The sequence below is a fragment of the Barbatula barbatula genome (genome assembly GCF_947034865.1).
Source record: "Barbatula barbatula genome assembly, chromosome: 8".
NCBI classification, from domain to species: domain Eukaryota; kingdom Metazoa; phylum Chordata; class Actinopteri; order Cypriniformes; family Nemacheilidae; genus Barbatula; species Barbatula barbatula.
In genome coordinates this window covers 22,490,544-22,508,870 of record NC_136771.1, presented here as the reverse complement: position 1 = coordinate 22,508,870, position 18,327 = coordinate 22,490,544, and the positions used below count along the sequence as shown (strand labels likewise).

Sequence of the window (18,327 nt, the reverse complement as noted above, 5' to 3'; positions counted from 1 at the left end):
CAAAAGTGTCTCAAAGGCTCATCTGTTAGACAAAACTATAAAGTTTATAGTCAGTATGTTGTGTTTTCAAATGAAATGTTGCATTTTTGTACAATATGCACGTTGGATGGCAATAAATAAACCATACATTAAATTAATAGTATTTTAAAATGTTTGGTTTTAAAATGAATAGCTAATATTTGAGACGTCGAGATAAATAACAAATTTATTTTTTAATAAATTAACATTTGAAAGAAAAATCAAGGTTGTGGGAGAGCGCAAGATTGTTTGCGTCACTCGGTGAGTTGCGATTGGCCGCTGAGGTTCGGGACGGGATCTGGCTCCGCCCCTACGGCAGCTGGTGTGATTCACTAATGTCTCTGTAGTGCGGAGACGGCGGAGAAAACAGAAACGAAACGAGTCCGAGCTAAACAATCCCACAGGCCCCTCTCCTCTCCGGATCTTAGTCTGATGAGTCAGGCCGGTGCATGTGAAGCTACACAGCTATGGAGGAACGGTAAGAGTAAAATGCAGTGGTGTAGGATGAAGCTGGTATGTGGTGCGCAGCATCTTTGATACCCCAACGCGCCGTGTTTCCACGGGAGGCGAGAACGGGGTGGGGAGACGCTGGAGGAGAGATGGATGCTGTGATGGAGGACGTTAAAGTGTCGCGTTTCTTTAGATGCGTTGCCCATTTTTCATTCATTCCTGTTATACACGCAGTCGCACAATTGCATCAGTTTGAGTGAAATGAAAGTGAGGATGTCTCGTATAGGCCTCACGTGTAGGAAGACCTGTTTGTCTCTTGTGTAGCTTTGGATGTACTGCAATGTCGATTGTATCTGCCTTGGAGCTTTCAAATGTACCTCAATCTTTTGCAGGCATGCTTTGATTTAGGGTGATGTCAGTATGCACTGCTTTCTGGCCTCAATCCAATGAAGTTGACAAAATCAAGGAAACCAGCCAAACATTTGTCCTTTTCTTCAAACCTGAACAAGAAGGAAGCCAATTGTGCTTTGACTGTATAGCGTGCTTATCGTGTGCATATTATATTTGAATACATGCGCGTTTTGGTCCATGGCATAGCTCCCGGTGAAAGGTCTTGACCTTCTCATGTGTACCACACAGTCATTGTTTTATCATTTGTTAAAATTGAGATTTACTAATGGGAAAAAATGGCGTCATAACCCGTTTTAATAATACCAACCTTTATATTTTAAAGTTTGTTTTAATCAGGGTTGTACGCTGCTTTTAGATAAAAAAAAACTTGCAAACCTAATATTTACAACTTGAATCATGTTCAACATGACCTTATGAGGATGATCAAAACTTGATCGGCTGAAAAAGAAAGAAATGTTTTAGGACCTGTAGGCCTATCTTTGATCTTACTGAAGACACCCTTTTGTCTCGGTTACTTTAGTAAAAGCACGTGAAAGCCCCCAGCCTCAACCCATATCCCGAATGTAAGCCGTTTAGATGTTGGCCACATGGTCATCGTGACAGGTTTGTGCATGTGGCGTGGTGAGAATGACATCTCATCTTAGTCTCGGAGCTGAGAGCGAACTGGCCGATTAGGTGATCTTGGATTCTCTATCCGGAACGCATGACTGCTCTGCCCCGGGGGAATTCTGCTTCAATAACTCTGAATGGCCCTTCACAAAATCTCTTGCCAGGATCCTTATAGTCAACGTTCCTTGTCCTCGGTCACTGTCGTCTCTGAGATGTAAAGGGGGCTCTGGGTCTAACACTGAGAGCTTTTTGTAATGGAAATAATAATGTCTGAAATGACATGACTCATGAGTAATGATGTATGCCAGCTCGGTATTCCATTTCCTCACATCTTTCTCGTTTTTTTCCATGCAATACAATTCCCACGATTCCCATGTAATGCTGACTGGTTTATTTATAGTATTTATAGTATAGTATTTATTATAGTACATACATGACGTTTGTCCTTTCAACATTTTCTTAAATATCAGGGGTGTGACTACTTTCAATGTGAGATATAAAGCATTGCATTTCATGACATCATCGTTATTATTATGGAATCATCACTTGTGGTCAAATCAAATGAACCAAAACTGTTGCAGTCAATTCATTTAATCATTTTCTGCAACGATGGTCGAAACAAGTGTCTCTAATCCATTCACATGACATCCATTCATTACAGTCAATGTGCACTCTCTGTTATTAAAGTGGACGTGTACGGTAGGGGGTTAAGGTCAGAGCGGGTCATCGTGGGTAAATCTACCTGTTATTATCATCACACCATCTGTTGGTGGATTGCTGTGAGCACACACAGTACTAAGAATCTCATTTAACCTTAAAAAAATCTCATTATTCTGACTTAGGGATCTGCTGTAAACAGATATCTTTCATTGACATTTTAGCATGTGTGTTTGCTCTCCCTCTTTCCCGTCTGGTCGAAATCTGGTTCAGAATATTTCAACCCGTGTCAATTATTAATAGAGTTCATGCAACGAGTTGTATTTCTGTACATTCAATACACAACAGTATATAGTTGCACTAGCGGCAATACGGATCGAAATGTATTTGTTGAATTAATGCAATTTAACATAAAACATATTTTGGGTTAAAGCTTTATTTTATATCAGTTTAATGATTTTTCAGGCTGGCACTAGGTCTAGGTCAAAATGAGACAAGTAAACATCTACACAGCAAATACTGATGGCGTGTTAACTTTAATGCTTGTCAAGGCACGATGACAAAATAATTGAGATGTTAATCTGTTGGACAGCAGGCAACAATAATGTCAGTTCATTTAAATTAATTTGGGTAATTTAAAGGGATAGTTCATCCAAAATAAAAGATTCTGTCCTCATTTATCTATCCTCATTTCATTCTAAACCTATATATATATATATATATACAAAATAAGATATTTTGAGAATTGTCTGAGTGTTTTTGTGTCAATGAGGGCTTATGTTGTTTGGTTTACAATTTTTTTTCAAAAGATATATTTTTGGTTCTGCAGAAGTCACAGGTTTGGTTTGGAATGACTCGAGGATTAGTAAATGATGAAAGGGATTCTCCCTTTAATGTGATATAATAGTAGTTAAGTTATTGCTGGCTCAACATCCGACCCTGCTCCACGATCTTTCATGAGTTTAGAAGTACTTAAGCTGTGATGATCCGTACGCTGGTCTCATTTACTTGTTTTCAACACATGAATGACAGAATGAGAAATATTCATGTGACTGCAGCACTTGTGAATTGCTATTTTAGTTACCATAGTAACCTGTGGGTGTATGTGGAGCATCGGCTTTATAAGACTGCACTTGGACCAGTTCTCGTAAAAGTATCTTGTACTAGCTATCAAAACCTTTTTAGCTGTTTTTTTACTATCTGATGTATAAGATGATACTTTTGCAGTCAGATCCCCGTTCAGGAACATGTTTGCGTGTCTACTTCTACATACAGGTATCTCTCTTCTTCTGTTTTCTCCAGGGGTCCGTCTCAAGTGAGGGGAGACTGTATTCGGCCCCTACAACACGCGGCGCGTTCCACTTTCCTTAGGATCAAATATACCTGCCTGCCGTAGTACTGCTGCACCATATTCAGACACGCACAGACACGTATATACTCACATGCACGAGGACTGAACTCTGCAAGGTGAGAAACACAGTGAATAGCTTATTCTCACTCTAAATATGTTTACACACGTTTATTTCTGGTTTCTACTAAGCTTGTGGTCTTCAACATCTGGCATTGCTTATTAATTGCGGAAAAATATTTTCTCCACTGCGGATCTGCCGATGTAATTCAACTGCGTTTCTTTCTACATTAGTAAATTTGCCTTTTCGTCATTTTTTTTATTTAACATGCAAAGTCTATAAACCAGCGGATGTGACAGAAAAATATAGGGTTGCTTTTATTATTTAAAATGTCCCTGTGTATAGCAAAGGTGGATGTTTGCTTTACTGTTTTGCTTTGTTTCGTTTGGTTGTTGTTTTTCGTCTGCATTAGCTTTGCAGATACATTTGTAAAAGGGTAGATCAAAGATCAACCATCAAAGATTTGTGAATTTCTAAATAAAAGTCTACGTGTATTCATACACAATATAGTTTTACCCACATCATTCATGTGTTTGATGTGTCAAAAAAACACCTCCATCATTTCGTCGAAACTGAAAAGCTTAGGACACAATGTAAATATATAACAATGTGTGCAATGTACCATCGTACCTCCCGCTTCAAGATGTCCCATTCAAATGTTCTCTTGTTTCAGGTTTGTATTGTGAGTGCATTAATACTGTCCAACCGCATGGAGGCACAGCAGGCTTCTCCTGACAGCAGCAGTGAGGAATGTACTGTACTAGAGACTTCCAAAGGAACGGGTTCCAAAGGAACGGGACTAACTTGCTCACAACACAATGGAAAAGTGAGATTCATCCCAGCGCAAACATTCACAAAAACACACAACCGCATCAAAACAATTACACAGATGGGTGACATGTCCTGAAGGCATTGTATTTCCCTTGAGCATAAGCTTTGTGTCCCAGAAAAACAGGTTGGATGACAAAGTACAGTGTAGGCTTGTTCCTCTATAAATATCATACGTTTCAACTAAGTGGCCGAGGGAATGTTTAGGGTTCCTTTAGGAGATACAAAAGATACGAGGAATAACACAAGGAAAACGTTGAAGAGTAAGAATTTTAAAGATTTTTAAACAACAGTGTTGTCATTTACGAATTCTAGTATCAGCATAACAATTTGAGTAACAGGTCAAGTAAAAACGTACAGGAATTTCTGAGTTTCGTACGTCCCTCCTTCGACAGAATGTGCTCGGGCTGACATGGACTTCATAAGTTTTAGTTAAACCTGATTAATGTTATCTTAGCATTATTTGAGAATATTATGTCTTAATACAAGCGAGATAAAAAACACTAACCCTCTTCTCTCAACAAGTGGTGGTCTAGATTTTGTTGAAACTAGTAACTTTGTATTAGCACTTATTGTACTATTGCTCTTTGTATGACGTATCGCTTATTGCTCCCCGAACTCTTTGTAAGTCGCTTTGGATAAAAGCGTCTGCTAAATGACAGAATGTAAATGTGATGTAAATAATCGTAATTTTTTGCATAGTGGTCAACATGATCAACTTAAAAATTTGCATGTCAGAGAAATTGAGAAAATCTCGATACTTAAAGCTTCATGAAACTTTAAACAACATTAGTTTAGATGTTAACAGAGCTGGTTGTGTTGCACATCCTAGAAAACAATGTTAGCAACAATTACAATAGAGAAAACTTGTAAAGCTTTACGTTTTTTGCGCTATTTTTGCCTTCAAGGTTTAAAATCCTCATATAGACGTGGCGATGTACGATAGTATATCTATGACACATCAGTTTCTCATAATTATTTCCGAGACCGTGTTTTCTTTTCCAATGTCAGACATTTCTCCTTATTATTGCACCTGGTGTGTTTCTATATGACCCTTCAGAGAGAGTCGTTCTCAGTATAAGATTTGACCTTTTATATCACAGATTCTCAGTGTGCTCTTTCACTTTTGGACCCCGTTAAATGAACTAATTGACTAAAATTCTGTTAAATGTAATGCCATTTATGCAATATGTGCTCACACTATTCTGATTGTGTATTTGGGTTATGACGAGCACAGTTATCGGCTAATGGCATAATGTGCCTTGTCGATATGTTTATCACTAATCCAGTGGCATTATTCTTATAGGTGCCTGCGTTGTACTGTGTGCCATGTGAGAATGCGGTGTGCGAAGACTGTCTGAATGCGGAACATGCTGAACATCCCACAGATTCACTGGAAAATATTGTGAACCAACATCTTGCAGTACTGCAGGACAGAGTGGATGCGGTTAAAAACAGGTTCACCATAACAACAATAATGCCTTTTTTCATTCCACTTAATGTGATCGTCAGGCAAAAGTCTGCCACCTCTGATGTGTTTTTTGGGCTAATTTAACAATGTGAAGGCCCTATTTTCCAACAAGTGCTTACTGCTCAATTTAACACATTTTGATATATTTTTACACAGTCCACAGATTTTATCTTGCAATCGTGCCCAAATGATGAAGTAGGTCTACAGTTTAAGGATTGAGGCACGTTAAGACCAACATCAATAACTTTTATTTTAATAGTTGTGATGTGGACTTCGCTATTCTGTTAAAGGAGTCATATGACACGGCTAAAACGAAAATTATTCAATTATTTGAGATATAATGTGTATACACGATTTGAGGTTCAAAAACGCTGTATTTTCCATATACCGTACATATTTGCATCTCCTCTTTGCCCAGCCTTTCTAAAAAGCTAGGTGTGCTATGATTGGCCAGTTCACCAGTGCGTAGTGATTAGTCGAATATTGAAAGCGGGTGACAGAAAATGTAACGCCTCTTACCATATTTGGAATATCGGGTTCCAAAGCAATTGTACTGTCAGGTGCGCCCACCTTACTTGCGTTTACAGTCTTAGTCAAGTCATACCACGAACTGATGTAGATTACACTTAGGGGTTTCAGGCAGGTCTGGTTGAGCATTCGCTTTTTGCAACTTTACTTTACTAATACATACATGGGCAACTTACAACACACCAAAGTCACAGAAAAACACGCATTCGCGCCATAGGACCCCTTTTAATCTTGATTTTCAAAACGTTAGTCACTCTTTATAGTTTCAAATATCTTTAGTTACTGCTATCGTCCTTGTTGTGAACTATATTTTTGAAAACAATTTTATTTCTTAAATGATCGATTCATCAGCTGATTGCTTATTGTTTTACTATTGACATCAGATGAATATATTGATGTTTGGATTCACAGGCTGCCTCAGATAAGAGAATCAGTTCAGTGCTTGAGAGATATTCTGCAGCAGCTGAACACTCAGCGGAGTTCTATCGAGGAGGACATTCACTCCTCCTTCAGCGACCTTCACAAAACTCTCGACACACGCAAGAGTGTCCTGCTCATGGAACTGGAGGTCACATACGGGCTGAAGCAGAAGGTGTGTTTGTGTGGTTAAAGTGATAGTTCACCCAAAAATAGAAATGATGACATAATTGACTCACCTTCGTGTTGTTCTAACCTGTATATGACTCTTACGTCTGTGGAACACAAAAGAAGATATTATGAGAAAAGTCTCAATGGATTTGTCAATGGGGGCCAATGTTGTGCTTTCCAGCGTTCTTCAAAACATCTTTTGCAAAAAATAGTCATACAGGTTTGGAATGACATAAGGGTGAGAAAGTGATGACAGAATTTAAATTTCTGGGTGAACTGTCTGTTGAATACTTTTCTTTGCGTCTACTTCAGGTTCTTCAAGGTCAGTTGGACACGTTGCTTCAAGAAGAGGCGGCCATAAACTACAACTGCAGCCTGACTAAAGAGGCCTTGGACGGAGGCAACAAAGCCGTCGTTCTCCAAACCAACAAGGACGTAGGAGAGAGACTGAGCAAACTGGCCAGTCAGGGTCTTCCCCTTCAACCTGAAGAGAACGACCAGCTGGACCTCGTGATGGAGATCGAAGGACTCCGCAAGTCCATCCACAACCTAGGAACTGTCGTCACCAGCAATGCGGTGGCCTGCCAGACCGAAGCTTCGGGGGAGGGTCTGGAGCAGTGCGTCGTGGGTCTACCCACTTCTGTGATCATAACCACTAGAGACAAAGCTGGTGGATTGTGCAAGACTGGAAACGCCATTATCTCGGCAGAGGTGTTCACGCCGGACGGAAGCGTTGCGGATGGCGAAATTGTGGATCATAAAAACGGAACTTATGAATTTCAGTATACGGTGAAGAAGGAGGGCAATTTCAGTCTGGCTTTGAGACTGTATGATCAGCATATCAAAGGAAGCCCATTTAAATTAAAGGTCGCCAGTTCGCCGGATGACTCCCCCTGCACCACCACCGCGGCCAACGCCGCCTCCACGGGTTCCAGTGACGGTGGGGCAAGAAAACGGAGCGCCAAGTCTCCAGGGAGCAGGAGCCGACAGAAGGGAGTGAGGCGGGCCGGAAGCCTGTTCAGTACCCCAAAGAAAAGAGTTAACCCGATAGAGGATGACCTTATTTTTAGAATAGGTACAAACATTATATTTCATGTTGAAGGTATAGCCTTGGTTAAATAATATTCATTTTTTATCTGTAACCACTGGTCAAAATGTTGTAAATAGTTGAAATGACTTTTAGTCAATTTAATTTAACTTGAAAATTCATGGCAGCAAAAATATCTTTTACAGCTCTACACTAAATTGAAGTGCGTGCACCACTGGCATTTTCTTTCAAACAATAAAAGTCTTTACTAACCTTCAGCTAAAGTTTGTCGGTTTTACAGGAACAAAAGGGAGGAATAAAGGAGAGTTTACAAACCTTCAAGGAGTAGCAGCTTCTTCAGATGGAAAAATCCTGATTGCAGACAGTAACAATCAATGTGTGCAGGTGAGCAAATCCTGAATCTCCGACATGTATGGTGTTCTTTCCTGAATCTAACATCAGATGTATTTTTCCCAGAGGCGCTATGGCGTATGTATTTACCAACATTCTTCAATATATCTTTTGTGTTCTGGAGAAGACAGTAAATGTTGACAGAATTATCATTTACTTTTAAGAGAAGGAAAATGTATATTTAAATCTAGGTGGTCATGTGATTTTAAATTATAATTTTTAAACGTCCAACAAAGAACCCATTTTACAGTATCGGACAGTATTTAGCCTTTTTTATACAACGTGTACTGTATATAGTATTTCTACAGCTATGATAGTTGCAAACTGTTTTTCGTGCTGGTTCTGTACCTTTATTATAGTCTCTGAACGAATCAAATCAGCGATTGTCCTTCAAGTTGTGTAAACTGGCAAAACAACAATAACCACACTTGTTGAATTTCTCAGATGTTTTCAAATACGGGAGAGTTTCAGAATCGTTTTGGAGTACGTGGTCGGTCCCCGGGACAACTGCAACGGCCAACCGGAGTCGCTGTGCATCCAAATGGTGACATCATCATCGCTGACTACGACAATAAGTGGGTCAGCATCTTCTCCAGTGAAGGCAAATATAAGGTGAGTTACATCAAAGTAACATCAAAGTCCCATTTAAAGAAACAGGTCCAAAAGTGATATATTGCATTCATGATAATATTGGTTTTTCTAAAGGCTAAACTGGGCTCAGGGAGGCTGATGGGCCCAAAAGGCGTATCTGTGGATCAGAATGGTCACGTCATCGTTGTGGACAACAAAGCCTGCATGGTTTTCATCTTTCAGCCCAGTGGTAAACTTGTCACTAAATTTGGCAGCAGGGGAAACGGAGACAGACAGTTTGCTGGTGAGTTTTTACAGCTGTGAAGAGAAATGCATGATACTACTAATGGTTGAAAATTGCATTGTAGCGTGAGGCTCAAATTAAATGTTTTATACGCTATTACATAAAAATATGATTTTAACAGATGTGATGATAGTTGAGAACCATTAAATCAACCATTCATGTTTTCTGCATAGGGCCACACTTTGCAGCAGTCAACAACAACAATGAAATAATCATCACGGATTTTCATAATCACTCTGTTAAGGTAAATTCAGACTATTCTTTTTTGTGTGTTTCATTCATTCTTGTGAATGAATGTTTTTTCATTCTTGTTACTTAAAATCTTCAAACGGGCAACATGTTTACTCTTTTCAGACTTTTTATATGTAATGAGTTTTACCTTTTCTGGGGCCCTTAGAAATAGAAATAAATTTTAAATAATTTCTCATTTAAATTAAAATGGTATAAAAGGGGTTTGTTTCATTTGATTGCAATTTTTGTATATTAAAATACCAATTCAAATTCATTTCTATTGTGCATTTTACAATATCGCATATTAAAGAGCTTCACAGTAAGTATAGGGAAGCAAATTACATGCAAAAATATTATTATTATATATGTATATATATATTTTGTATTGTTTTATTCTGTAAATATTATTACAGAATATAAGTGCATCTTTATATTAAAACTGGAGATATCAAAATATCAAAAATGGTGTAATATCCAAATATCAAAAAAGTGTATATTTACTCAAATTTTTTACAGTAAGAATCGTGAAGTATGACGGTCTACCTCTCTTAAACACTTTACTGTATGTCCTTATAATGTCAAATAATAATCAAATAATAAAAAATCTAATCACATTCTGTTATGTCTCTGTTATAGGTGTTCAATGCAGATGGGGATTTCTTGCTTAAGTTTGGGTCGAACGGTGAAGGCAATGGACAGTTCAATGCACCTACAGGGGTCGCTGTGGACGTCAATGGCAACATTATCGTGGCAGACTGGGGAAACAGTCGGATACAGGTAAAATTAAACTGGATCAGATGAACCCAGATGTCTGCTGATATCCTAAGACTTTAATGTGTAAATAATGTTTGGCTGTTCATAATAATTTTCGCTCAGTTGATAGCTTTGCAGGTCATGGATTAGATTCCCACACTGATAAAATATCATGAAAGCAATAACAGTTCCTTGCATAAAAGTTTGAATATTTAAAGAAGTGTGTAATTTCATGCCACGACGTTGCTCTTTCTCTTGTTTTAGGTTTTTGACGGAAGCGGGTCGTTCCTCTCCTACATCAATACGGCCGCCGACCCTCTGTACGGGCCGCAGGGTCTCGCTCTCACCTCTGACGGTCATGTTGTGGTGGCCGATTCTGGAAACCACTGCTTCAAAGTCTATCGATACCTGCAGTGACTTGAGAGTGACTGTTCGTTGGACATTGCCGTCATAACGTATGTGTCCAGTTGTTGCACTTAAATAGTAAATCCCTCACGATTACAAGAAACGCCCTCACGGTTCCGTTCCACATCTTTTCGACTCTAGGATTAAAGCTTGTTAACGTGCATTGTTCAAAGAATGCCTTGGAATGCCTTTGCCAAAATTCGAGAACAATTGTCGAACTTAGACGGCCGAATGCATTGGTCTGTATACTAAGGTTCATCTTGGCTGGAAATGTACATGCTGCATGCGTGACTCATGCATGCATCACTCTTTTGGAAAGAGCCGAGTGTCGTAAACCAACCAATGTGTCAAGATGTTGATAAAGGCAAGATGTTAACCGTATCTAAACACTTTAATTATCTTATTGAACATGAATATTCATACGGCTCAACATTTGTGTTATCATCTTCAAACAGTCGCTCATGTCTGTCTTACAGTTAACTAAAATGCTGATCGTATCCCCTGATTTAAAATTCATTTTCCAATCGGTCAAGTCTGTCAAACAGCAAAATCCAAACCTCTGTTTGGTAATTTGACATGAAAAGTTACAGTCAATCTGTTTGTCCTGTATAATGTGTGTGTGTGTGTGTGTGTATGAGGCTAACCGTAAATTACACAACACAACTGCTGCCTTGCAGTCTTCTAGGATGAAGCTAGCATACAGCTGTTTATTTAGAAAATATTAGGACTATATTTTCTTTACAAATGCTATTGAAACTGGAAATATCTATATATTTGTGTAATTATCTTAACTAATGTTTCAAAGAAAGGGTGTGCATTTTGTTTGGGGTTCAAAACTAAATTGAGTTCATTTGTGGCTTGTAGTTAAATACCAGAAATGTTCAAGGAATTGATTTTCATCTCATTCTCTTGTGTATCCCGGGATTCATTAGAGGCATGATTCACGCAGTAGTAATAACACAAATACAAATACCATCATAACTTAATAACAATAGTATTTTCACTTTCAATTCAATGACTTCATCATCATCATCATCATCATCATCATTACGAAGCAGTTGTCATTTTGATTTAATACAGTAAATTTGTATTGTAAATGATGTATATGGTTTAACCTGTGCTGAATCACTTGTGGTTTTCTGTATATAAGGATTGTAATGAAATAATGTTTTATGTTGATCAAAAAAGAGATATTACTTGAATGTTCATGATTTGCGCATAAATTCAGCCTTATTTTTTGAAACATTTCTCATTCTTTTTATACTGTTGAAAATGATTTCAGTAGAATATTTATTAGGTTACCTTGCAGATGTGTGCTTGTTTACGACTTGCTTAAACTGTGTTGATTTCTTTGATATCGCTATCACTTTATAAAAAACATCATTATTATGTACAGAGCATTACACTTTTGTTTTTTGAAGACTCCTCATAACGTCAGGAAGAAAATAAAGACAAATATTTTCTAGCTCAGTTAGTACACATATGTGACATCTGCATGCAAACTGCATCTGCATTTTTGTTTATTGGTTGCAAATAAAATTTTGGTACTTTAACTAAACGGTGAACAAAAAACATTGAATAACCTGAAAAGAAACTTCTGGAAAACAGATCAATAAAAACTCTCACATGTTAAAAGTAATAATTGAGCTTACAGTCTTTTTCTTGCATCAATGTTTTATATATCATCAATGTCCTTCTGAAACCTTGTATGTCCAAACAAACAAAAAAAACTGAACTTTTTCAACGATTTCATATTGTGTCATCAAAGTTGACTTTTCAATACTTTTCTCAGTGGTAAGATATTTGCAAAACCCAGTGACAAACATAAAGGGTGACTAATATAAAAAGAAAAAACACGAAATATGGAGATATGACGTTTCAGAAAGACAGCAGCAATATAATGCTACATATAATGTCAAATCATGACGATCGAGCAGGAGGTGATTTTGCTTCATTCATCGGTAACTGAGACTATCGGTGAGTATTTCTGCAGCGGCACATGAATAAAAACATGTTTTCTTGTCAATCAAGTGATCAACAGAGTCCAAACCTGTATTATATGTGTTTGCTACCTATTACTTATTGCATCGAACAGAATTGTCAATTAATTACAGTCTATACCCAAACTTCCAGTCTTTTACCTGCCGTTTTCAATCATTTCAAACAATCTTATTTCACCAAATGATATTTCACCCAAAAATGAAAATTCAATAGTCATACAAAAAGAGGCACACATTTAACAAAAAAAAACGCATACAGTTGAGCAGCTTTGGAACGAGAGGGATACGTCTTTGATGTATCATCGTAGGACACTTCTGAAAGTTTATATCAAATAAATTACAAAAGCAGCTGTTCGATTTAAATACTAAATACTGTGAAAATCTATTCAAGTCCAAGTGAAAAATTTATTCCGTGCACGATTCCAATAATGATGGGTTGCCAGGCGACCAGGTACCTTAACCAATCCAAAAGCTGGCCATATAAGACATGTGTTCTTTCCCAGCTGGGGATCAGATTTAAGGGTAAATATAATAAGCAGTCATAAAGCGCGACATGTTAACATTTTAAAAAACATTTCTAGTGAACCATAAATTGATTCAATACCATTTATAGCAAATATGAAGGATACGGGTTGTTCATCATCCTTTTGAGGTCCACCTTCTCATTGCAGTATGGGCATGTCTGTTTTTTTCCAACGATGCACCAGCCACGGATACAGAATTCATGAAATCTGTTCACAACAAGAGGTTAAGGATAAACATATTTACTTTTGTCCCATACTTGTCTCTTCTGAATATGTTTTGTGTAGTTGCTTTCAAAAGTTAAATCGGCTATACATGTGGTCGCAGGAGAGCTGGTAGGTGTCCTCAATAATTCCTTCCTCATCTATGTCCACAAGAATCTTCTGACCGCACACCGCACATATGTCATCACTAAGGGTTCGGGACGGCATGCCACCCATGTTATAGTACTGAAATAATAATGAAACGAGGAAGACACCCGGCAAACTTATTAGGGAAATTGAAAAGAATGAAAAAAAAAGATTTGTGCAATGAGACATACGAGTTATTACCCCTATGGTAGATGCCATGTAGTCGGAGCAAATTTCTGCAAAGTCACGGCCCATTACCCCATAATATAAACCATAGAAAAGCATGATCACACCCACATCCATAGAGTCGTCAGCTTTGATCCTGAACAAAGATAGAAAAGTTTTTGTTTGATTTAGTTTACTTTCATGTTCATTTAATATACAGTATGTCCAAACACTTTCATCATGATATCAGAAAACTACAGGCACTATAGATCCTAATAGGGAAATCTGTATTTGACCAGCTTCTCAAACATCTACAGCATATTAAATATAATATAAGGAAATGTATAATTGTGATAGTATTATATATTCACTATACTGTATATTTATATACAGTAAATACTATTTTAAATTCAACCAATGAATACTCATCACTATAATATCTGAAAATTGCATTCATAACATCCAATGAAAACAGAAATGAAAATTGATCAAATTATGTTATCGCTAAGAATATATATTTAGGAATTGTATCACTCTACAAAGAATTATTTCTTTCCCAGTTTTTTTTTATAAAATATATTTTACGTATGAAAATGCATTTAATAATAATTAATTAATTTTATATATATATATATATTTGTTTAATTATATTTGATTAAATATAGATTAGGCTTACAAAGAGCAACTTCTAGTTGACGAAACATTTCTAGTGTTGATCATCATAACTACAGAAAATCATATTCACTTGAGTCTATAACTTTTTCAGGATTTCAATGTCCTCATTTCCTGGTCTTCAGTGAAAACCCTCGGCACAGTTCCCACAGCAACCGGCCTGGCATGCACATTCTCTGAATGTCACCGCAATTCGTCCATCTCATGTCACCCTACAGTGTCACAAAACACTTCTCCCAAAAAGCATTGCAGTATATCAGCACTGCCACGGGAACCGCAGGAGGAAAATGACAATTAACTTTGAAACAAGGACAGATTACAGACTGGGCCAATGGGACCAGTGTCCTGGGGCTTCTAACCTTCAGGGACTCCAGCTGGGAGGCCAGCAATGACTAAAAACACCTTGACGTGAGCTACTGTAGATGTACATCAGAACTGCAGTTGATATACATAGATGGATGAAGTGCTGGAATGTGTACGTGATTGAAGCCATTGATTAAAATAAATGCAAAAATGTGCCCCTAACCTCATATCACACTATAGCACCTTTGATGTTTAAGGAAGTCATTGTACATTATTGAAATATTATTAAATACATAAATGCAATATTCTAATAATTGCAATTCAACTTTAACACTTGCACCCGTGACTTTATTTCCTATGTTTTATTATTGGTGACAGCAGGGTCCAGAGGCTTTGCAGAACCAGAAACAGACTTTCTTTCTGAAGATGCAAAATGATAGCAAGTAATTCTAAATGAATGCATGTAAAATCATGTTCACGAACCTGAAGAAAACGTTGAATCCAAACATAGTAAACATGATAGCGAGGTATCCGATCACTCCTACAGCGTAGCTGAGCTTGTAAATAAGGAGGAACCACTTATACACCATCCTGTAAATGTGAATCAGACTTCTCTTACTACTTATTCTAAATAGCAATAGACAAGAAAACTAATTCTGCAGGAGCGTTACATAGGCTATAGTAGACCAATAAACATGTTTTTTTCCAAAACGGTATGACTTTCTTCCATGAAATACAAAAGAAGATATTTTAAGAACGTTACAAGGTCCAAATTGAGACTATAAATAGCACCACATCAGCAAAAATGTGTGCCTTTCTATCCGACAGACAAAAGAATGTCTTAAAGGTTTGGAATTTTATATAAAGGATTCAAAGTATAGCTATTTCAAACATTACCGTGGTGTTCTGCAGGCGAGAGGCTTGCGTGTGGCCCTGAATATGACATAGCTAGTGATGACCGAGAACATGCCCCATGTAGACAGGAAACGCCACCAGTAAAGCTTAATGGTGAAGTACAACGGAACCACCCACATCTGCAATAATGTCACCAGCTGTAAGAGAACAACACACAATAACAGTTTACTTGTTATGTGATAAAGGTCACTATTACAGCATTTTTGGTAGAATTTATAACACGACTCTCACATTGTATGATCTGCAGTGTCTTTGCTTCCACTGAACCAGCACAATCTGTGCAACCACCAGTGTTGCGATGAGAATCAGAACCATTTCAGCATGCATGGCCTCGTGGCCTCTGTGCTTCACGTGCAACCTTTCGTGCTGCATCCTGGAGTCAAAAACACAGCAAAAGCAAGAAATAGTAATGAGGTCATGAAAAAATGTGTTTTATTTATGGACTCATAGACAAGCCCAGGACAGTGACATGCACCTGCTCCAGAAACTATATTTATCCAGAAAATTATAAAGAGCTACAAAAAAATCGATCTCAAAATAATGATGTCACAGGCGATTTCCAACCACTCTTTTTACATTTACATTTATGCAAAAGAGCATTGCATTAACAACGCAAGGTTGTGGGTTCGAAACCTAGGGGATTCCACATACCTATGTATAAATGTATAGAATAATGCAATTTAAGTCGCTTTGGATAAAAGCATCTGCCAAATGCATAAATGTAAATGTTAAAAGAAAGGTGGACTACCTATAGTTTTAGTTTTTGGAAATAGCCTGTGACATCATTATTTTGAGCAAAAGAGGTCGATATACAGTACTGCACGCACTTACTTCCAGGTTTCTCTGTGGGTAATTTTCAGAAGATCCCCCTTTGAAGAAACAACTAGAGTGAGAAATATTGTTTAGTAGTAAAATACACTACATAGTGCACATGTATGTTAACCACAACAACATAACATGCTACGCTTCGTGTAAAAAATAACATATCATAAACTAGTTTAATTATTTTATGAACATTGTTTATTTTACTATAATGAAACAACATTATTCCACAAACCAGACAATGATTAGTTGCCCAATCAGAATCAAGTATTTCAGCGCCGTACACCTCACGTGTGGCGTATTTTTGTTATAAAAATACATTGATCGGAATAAACGGGTAACTAATGAACATCAAAAAAAAGAATCCATTAAAAAACGTTTTGTTCTCAGGTTTGTTTGTGTGCCGAAGAAGAACGTGGAATAAACACGACCGTGCGTGTCCACGCCACCAGACGAGGAAGAGTTTGTGCAGCCACGCCCCCTCGCTGCCTCTAGCTGTCAGCGAGCTTGCGTGGCCACGCCCCCACACTGTCAGGCATGATTTTCTACAAATCGGTTAGCATACAAGAATACCAGTTATGATTTATAATGATATCAGATTCAGCATTCTAGTAAAATATCAATGACTATCCTAACAAACTGGTCATATGTGACCTGCCCAATTTAAACAGAATCTGCCCTTTCACCATTTTCCTGCCACGTTTGCGACCGTTATCCTTACATTCACCCGGTATACTGCAAACTCGACGCGAACCTCATATAAAACATCCCTGTTATAGAAAATACTAATACACGATCGGCCAAGCGTCTGGATAGCGCTGTGTAAACAAAACAGCCGCGCCGGTTATAATGTGATCCTCGACTTGGGGCAAAACATGTCAACGTCTTACACTTCGAGTAATATTTATCAACGATATACTAAAACGAGTACCTGGGGTTGCAGGTCAGCCATTATGTATCACGGTCTTGATTCGAGTCATCTATTAATAGATCCGTTTCGACGGGCAGACATTGTGCTCATGACGGTCTTTGGAACGGTTCTGCGCATGCGCAGTCGCACACTCCTCCACTCCACGGGCCCGAGGGGTCTTGATACACTAATACTATGACAATTCGTTTGAATTAAACTGCAGTCTGTGGTTTTCAAAATAAAAAACGCCATAAATGCAAATACAGTGAATTTATTTGTAAATTAAATAATACATTGACGTTTTCTGCTGAATAATGGAAACATTCGCTTTTTAATTGATTTAGTACAATTTCTTATGGTTTACAATACAATTATGAATCATTGGCTGTTTACCATTAGAACCATTAGAAAATCCCTTATGTGGTGTGTTTTGGGCATACCGATAGAGTTCTATTGGTTCAATCTAATATAATGTTATTGATGGTTTAATTGTTTTAGCAGGTATTGTTTTTACAGTGTATGCCACTGTACATTATTTGTATCATTTATACTCTAAGTAATATAAAACATTTAAAAAAATCTGTTTAATGATTTCACCGCACATTAGAGTACAAAGTGTATGTTTGTCACAGTGAAGCCTGATAAACATTGAGTCAGAAATGTGGGTGTATGAGATTTGCAGATCACGCAACATAGACAAACAACATGTTTTACCCGCCGAGTAATCCGGATTGAACAGAGCATACAGACAAATACCAGTAAATCTCAATCGTGTCTCAATGTTTTCCAGTTTAAAGTTAATACCATGGTGTTATCTTCATCAGTACTACAGTACTAGTAGTCCTTTTATTTCATACTACTTTTCCTTTTTAGACCGGTTGCACTCAATAGTAAAATTGGGCACAAGAAGCCTTTATTTAATGTTCTGTCAGCAAGAGCTATTGAAACACAATCTTCCGCCATTGTTATTGACATTTTTTATTAACAAGGTGCCAACT

The 18,327-nt window shown here is 37.6% G+C and overlaps 2 protein-coding genes across 7 annotated transcripts; one reads left to right on the top strand and one right to left on the bottom strand.

Moving 5' to 3' along the window:
- The first annotated feature begins 260 nt into the window (after nt 1-260).
- trim2b (tripartite motif containing 2b) lies at nt 261-12,301 on the top strand. Of its 2 annotated transcripts, XM_079463127.1 has the most exons (12): nt 261-496; nt 3,448-3,612; nt 4,228-4,380; nt 5,689-5,840; nt 6,793-6,973; nt 7,282-8,044; nt 8,298-8,401; nt 8,852-9,019; nt 9,113-9,281; nt 9,455-9,525; nt 10,149-10,289; nt 10,530-12,301. In XM_079463127.1, the coding sequence occupies exons 3-12, from the start codon at nt 4,264-4,266 to the stop codon at nt 10,680-10,682; spliced, it is 2,019 nt and encodes a 672-aa protein (XP_079319253.1). In that variant the 5' UTR covers nt 261-496; nt 3,448-3,612; nt 4,228-4,263; the 3' UTR covers nt 10,683-12,301. The 2 variants fall into 2 exon arrangements, with proteins under 2 accessions (XP_079319253.1, XP_079319254.1); XM_079463128.1 differs by lacking the exon at nt 3,448-3,612 and having other exon boundaries at nt 336-496.
- rnf175 (ring finger protein 175) lies at nt 12,024-17,500 on the bottom strand. 5 transcript variants are annotated; one of them, XM_079463131.1, is made up of 9 exons: nt 17,351-17,500; nt 16,429-16,480; nt 15,829-15,970; nt 15,580-15,734; nt 15,166-15,273; nt 13,744-13,864; nt 13,508-13,641; nt 13,300-13,401; nt 12,024-13,173 (listed from the first exon to the last, which is right to left on the bottom strand). In XM_079463131.1, exons 3-9 carry the CDS (start codon nt 15,967-15,969, stop codon nt 13,053-13,055), a joined length of 882 nt encoding a protein of 293 aa, XP_079319257.1. In that variant the 5' UTR covers nt 15,970; nt 16,429-16,480; nt 17,351-17,500; the 3' UTR covers nt 12,024-13,052. The 5 variants fall into 5 exon arrangements, with proteins under 5 accessions (XP_079319257.1, XP_079319260.1, XP_079319259.1 ...); XM_079463134.1 differs by having other exon boundaries at nt 12,133-13,173; nt 13,275-13,401; nt 17,351-17,497; XM_079463133.1 differs by having other exon boundaries at nt 12,133-13,173; nt 13,275-13,401; nt 16,429-16,466; nt 17,351-17,467.
- Nucleotides 17,501-18,327: the final 827 nt, after the last annotated feature.